The sequence below is a fragment of the Papaver somniferum genome, chromosome 11 (assembly GCF_003573695.1).
Source record: "Papaver somniferum cultivar HN1 chromosome 11, ASM357369v1, whole genome shotgun sequence".
Taxonomy (NCBI): domain Eukaryota; kingdom Viridiplantae; phylum Streptophyta; class Magnoliopsida; order Ranunculales; family Papaveraceae; genus Papaver; species Papaver somniferum.
Window position 1 is genome coordinate 2,761,645 of NC_039368.1, and position 2,935 is coordinate 2,764,579.

Consider the following 2,935-nt stretch of genomic DNA (forward strand, 5'->3'; position numbering starts at 1 on the left):
AATTTTGGATATTAATTACTAAATAATAAAATATTTACGTGGAGCTTATTTTTAATGACGGTGTTGTCTCAAAAATGACGAAGTAGACTTAAATATGAATTTATTATTACTAGTGAAGTTGAAGCGAATTAAGCCTGTGCTATTGCTCATATAAACAGGTGATGAAGTACCTTCCGTACAGTTTAACTGGTTATAAAAATAAGGTGTGACAACATATTCCGGATCCGGATCCTTAGGATCATGAAACAACTTCCGCATCTAGCATTAGCAGCTACACTGATTGAAAAAGGCAAGAAACACCAATCTAAAACTGACGGAGAGCTGCATTTTAAGTAAGCAGTGTATTTGTAATTACCGAATTTCCTTCATTATTTTAGAAAATGTAAGCACTGTATTTTCAATTCAACTTGGATGTCGTTGCCGATTCAAGTGGCAGGCACAGTTGCAAATGAATCTTAACCAAAATGTCTGTTTTACCATGCATACCATCTCGACATAGAGCACTGTTTTCTCCCAGTTGGATGCTTAATGTAATCACTGGCTTAAACGAGGTCAAGATTATCAGCATCACATGTTCTTACCTCTTTTGGCCGGAATAGCAGGCACGTAGTGCGTGCGTTTTCACATTATTTTTGGATGCTAGATCGCCTTTTCAAGCGGCAGGCAGGTGCATCGCGCGTGCGATATTACTAGTAACTGTATTACGCATACTCCATTAGAATACTGAACTTGAGAAAGCACGGAGCCACTGAATCATAAAACTGATGCATATTCAATTTTGCAAAGCTTTTAATACGCCATTCTGATACTGACTAGACACTACTTGGAACCAACACTACACCGAATCTAGGTTTTCCTAACAATAGCATTACTAACTAATTTTATATTGGTAACTCAAATAATTACCCTAATGGATAAAAACAGAGACATATTTCTAACACAGTATATTACATCCCACGGGTAACCATCTTTTTTAATTAGGGAAATTAGCTCTTATTTTTCGGTAACACTTTCTTTCCATAAGCAAATCTTGGATTTGGTGTAGTGCAATGAAGCGGAACAAAGATTATGTGTAATGTAACACCAAAAATGGCAAAATAGTCCTTAATGTCAAGTCGAAGAAACCAATCTTATCAGTTATAACTCATGATACTACCAGAGAGACAGATCCAGTAATCTGGAATGTTGGATGATTAGCAATGTTTTTGGAAAGCTTAATGTCGAAATGGAAATTTATTTAATGGGCTTCAAAAGATATAGGTCATTGAGATGGCAAAACAAAGCCCAAGATGTTGTTTTCGTCTTAACTATGTAACTTAGGCCAGGTCTTATGGTCATCCCGGTGAAAGAAAAATCTTGAATTGAGCTGGAGACTAACTTTCATGGATTTGCTTGAATCAAGCATTTTACGCCCATGCACGATGCGCTGGATTACCAACGGATGAGTTAAATTGATTGCTTGGATTCTTTTTGCCCAGGTTTGGCACAAAAAGTTTAAATCGAACAAAACTAGTATCTTATCAGTCGATGAGAGTAAGTTGCCAACTAATTACGCGGTTCGTCTAAAAAAAAAACGAAATGCCTTTGTACTCGAAAGCCGGGGATGTTTTATGCGAACGTCTGCCGATGTATTTCATTTATTTTTCTAGAAGGTAAGGATTCATTGGATGATTTACAACGCCAACACAGTAATGTCCAAAAATCGAGCAAAATAACGCAAAAGTGAACATGGGATCTTGGCATAATTCAAGGTAAGGTTTCATATCACATCAATAAAATTAACTACACAAAAAAATAACGCGAAAATTCCAAAATCGATGACCATGACATAAAACTTCTTTATCACTTCAAATCTTAAACTTTTGAATCGTATATTTTTGCAATTATATCTAGGCAAATGTTAGTTAACTGAAAGAAATCATTATCTTGTTTCCTTAATACACTAAAATCAACACCAAGTTCTGTAAACCCAGTTTTACATGTATCTGCATCCGTCCCTGCAGCGCTCACACTCGAGAGAGCCCAATAATATTCTTTACGATTAAATTCTTCCATGGCTTCTTGAAGCTCTTCTACAGCAGTAGAGTAAAACTCCATACAATCCTTTAGACACATCCGAGCTCTCGGTTCTTGTTTTACATCCTTCAAAATTCCTTCAATATATGTATGAATATAAGTTGCATTGTTCGAAGACAGCTCCATTGATATTACAGCAAGTCCAAAAATATCAGAAGTTTTGCTAAGAGGGTTGGCTTCGAGAGATGAAACACAAAAGTCATAATTTAGGTTGGGATCAATTATCGATTGATTCTTACAAAATGTGTTGACTATATCTCCATTCACGGTAACTCCCCCATAAAAGTTCAAAACAAGAAAAACATGGAGGATTAATGAAAAGAGAGAAAGCAATGAGATTGATTGATTCATCACTTTTGTTTGGATTTCTATGACATGAAAAGAGAGAAAGCAAAAGAGACAAGCCAATGATCTTTAGTTAGGGAACCCTTAGTATATATAGTTCCATGCTATTACAAGATTTCTATGACATTTTTAGGGTAGACCAGATATTAATTACCTTCGTAAGATTTTTGAAATTAATATTATCCGGTATTAATAAGATTATCAAGGAAAATAAGGAAGTAATTACTTTCTTCAGATCTCTGAAATTAATAGTATTATTTGGTATTAATGAGGTTATCTTTGTAAATAAAAAAGAAGTAAATCTAAAAGTAATTACCTATTTTATGATTTGGAAATATAATTTGGCATTAATGAAAAATATCTTTTTTGATACAGGATATAGGTTCCAAGATTTATTTATTTATTTTTGCTAAGAAAAATGATTGCATTGAAAAATTTCAAAAAATTACAAGTGTTGTGATAAGAAATCAGGGATTATTTCTCACAACTCATTACAAATATTGAAACGCCTGCA

At 34.2% G+C, this 2,935-nt stretch overlaps 1 protein-coding gene across 1 annotated transcript; it reads right to left on the reverse strand.

Moving 5' to 3' along the window:
• Window positions 1-1,854: 1,854 nt before the first annotated feature.
• Window positions 1,855-2,469, reverse strand: LOC113323928 (putative invertase inhibitor). The gene has a single exon (XM_026572274.1). The coding sequence runs from the start codon at window positions 2,425-2,427 to the stop codon at window positions 1,855-1,857; it is 573 nt and encodes a 190-aa protein (XP_026428059.1). The 5' UTR covers window positions 2,428-2,469.
• Between the last annotated feature and the right edge of the window lie 466 nt (window positions 2,470-2,935).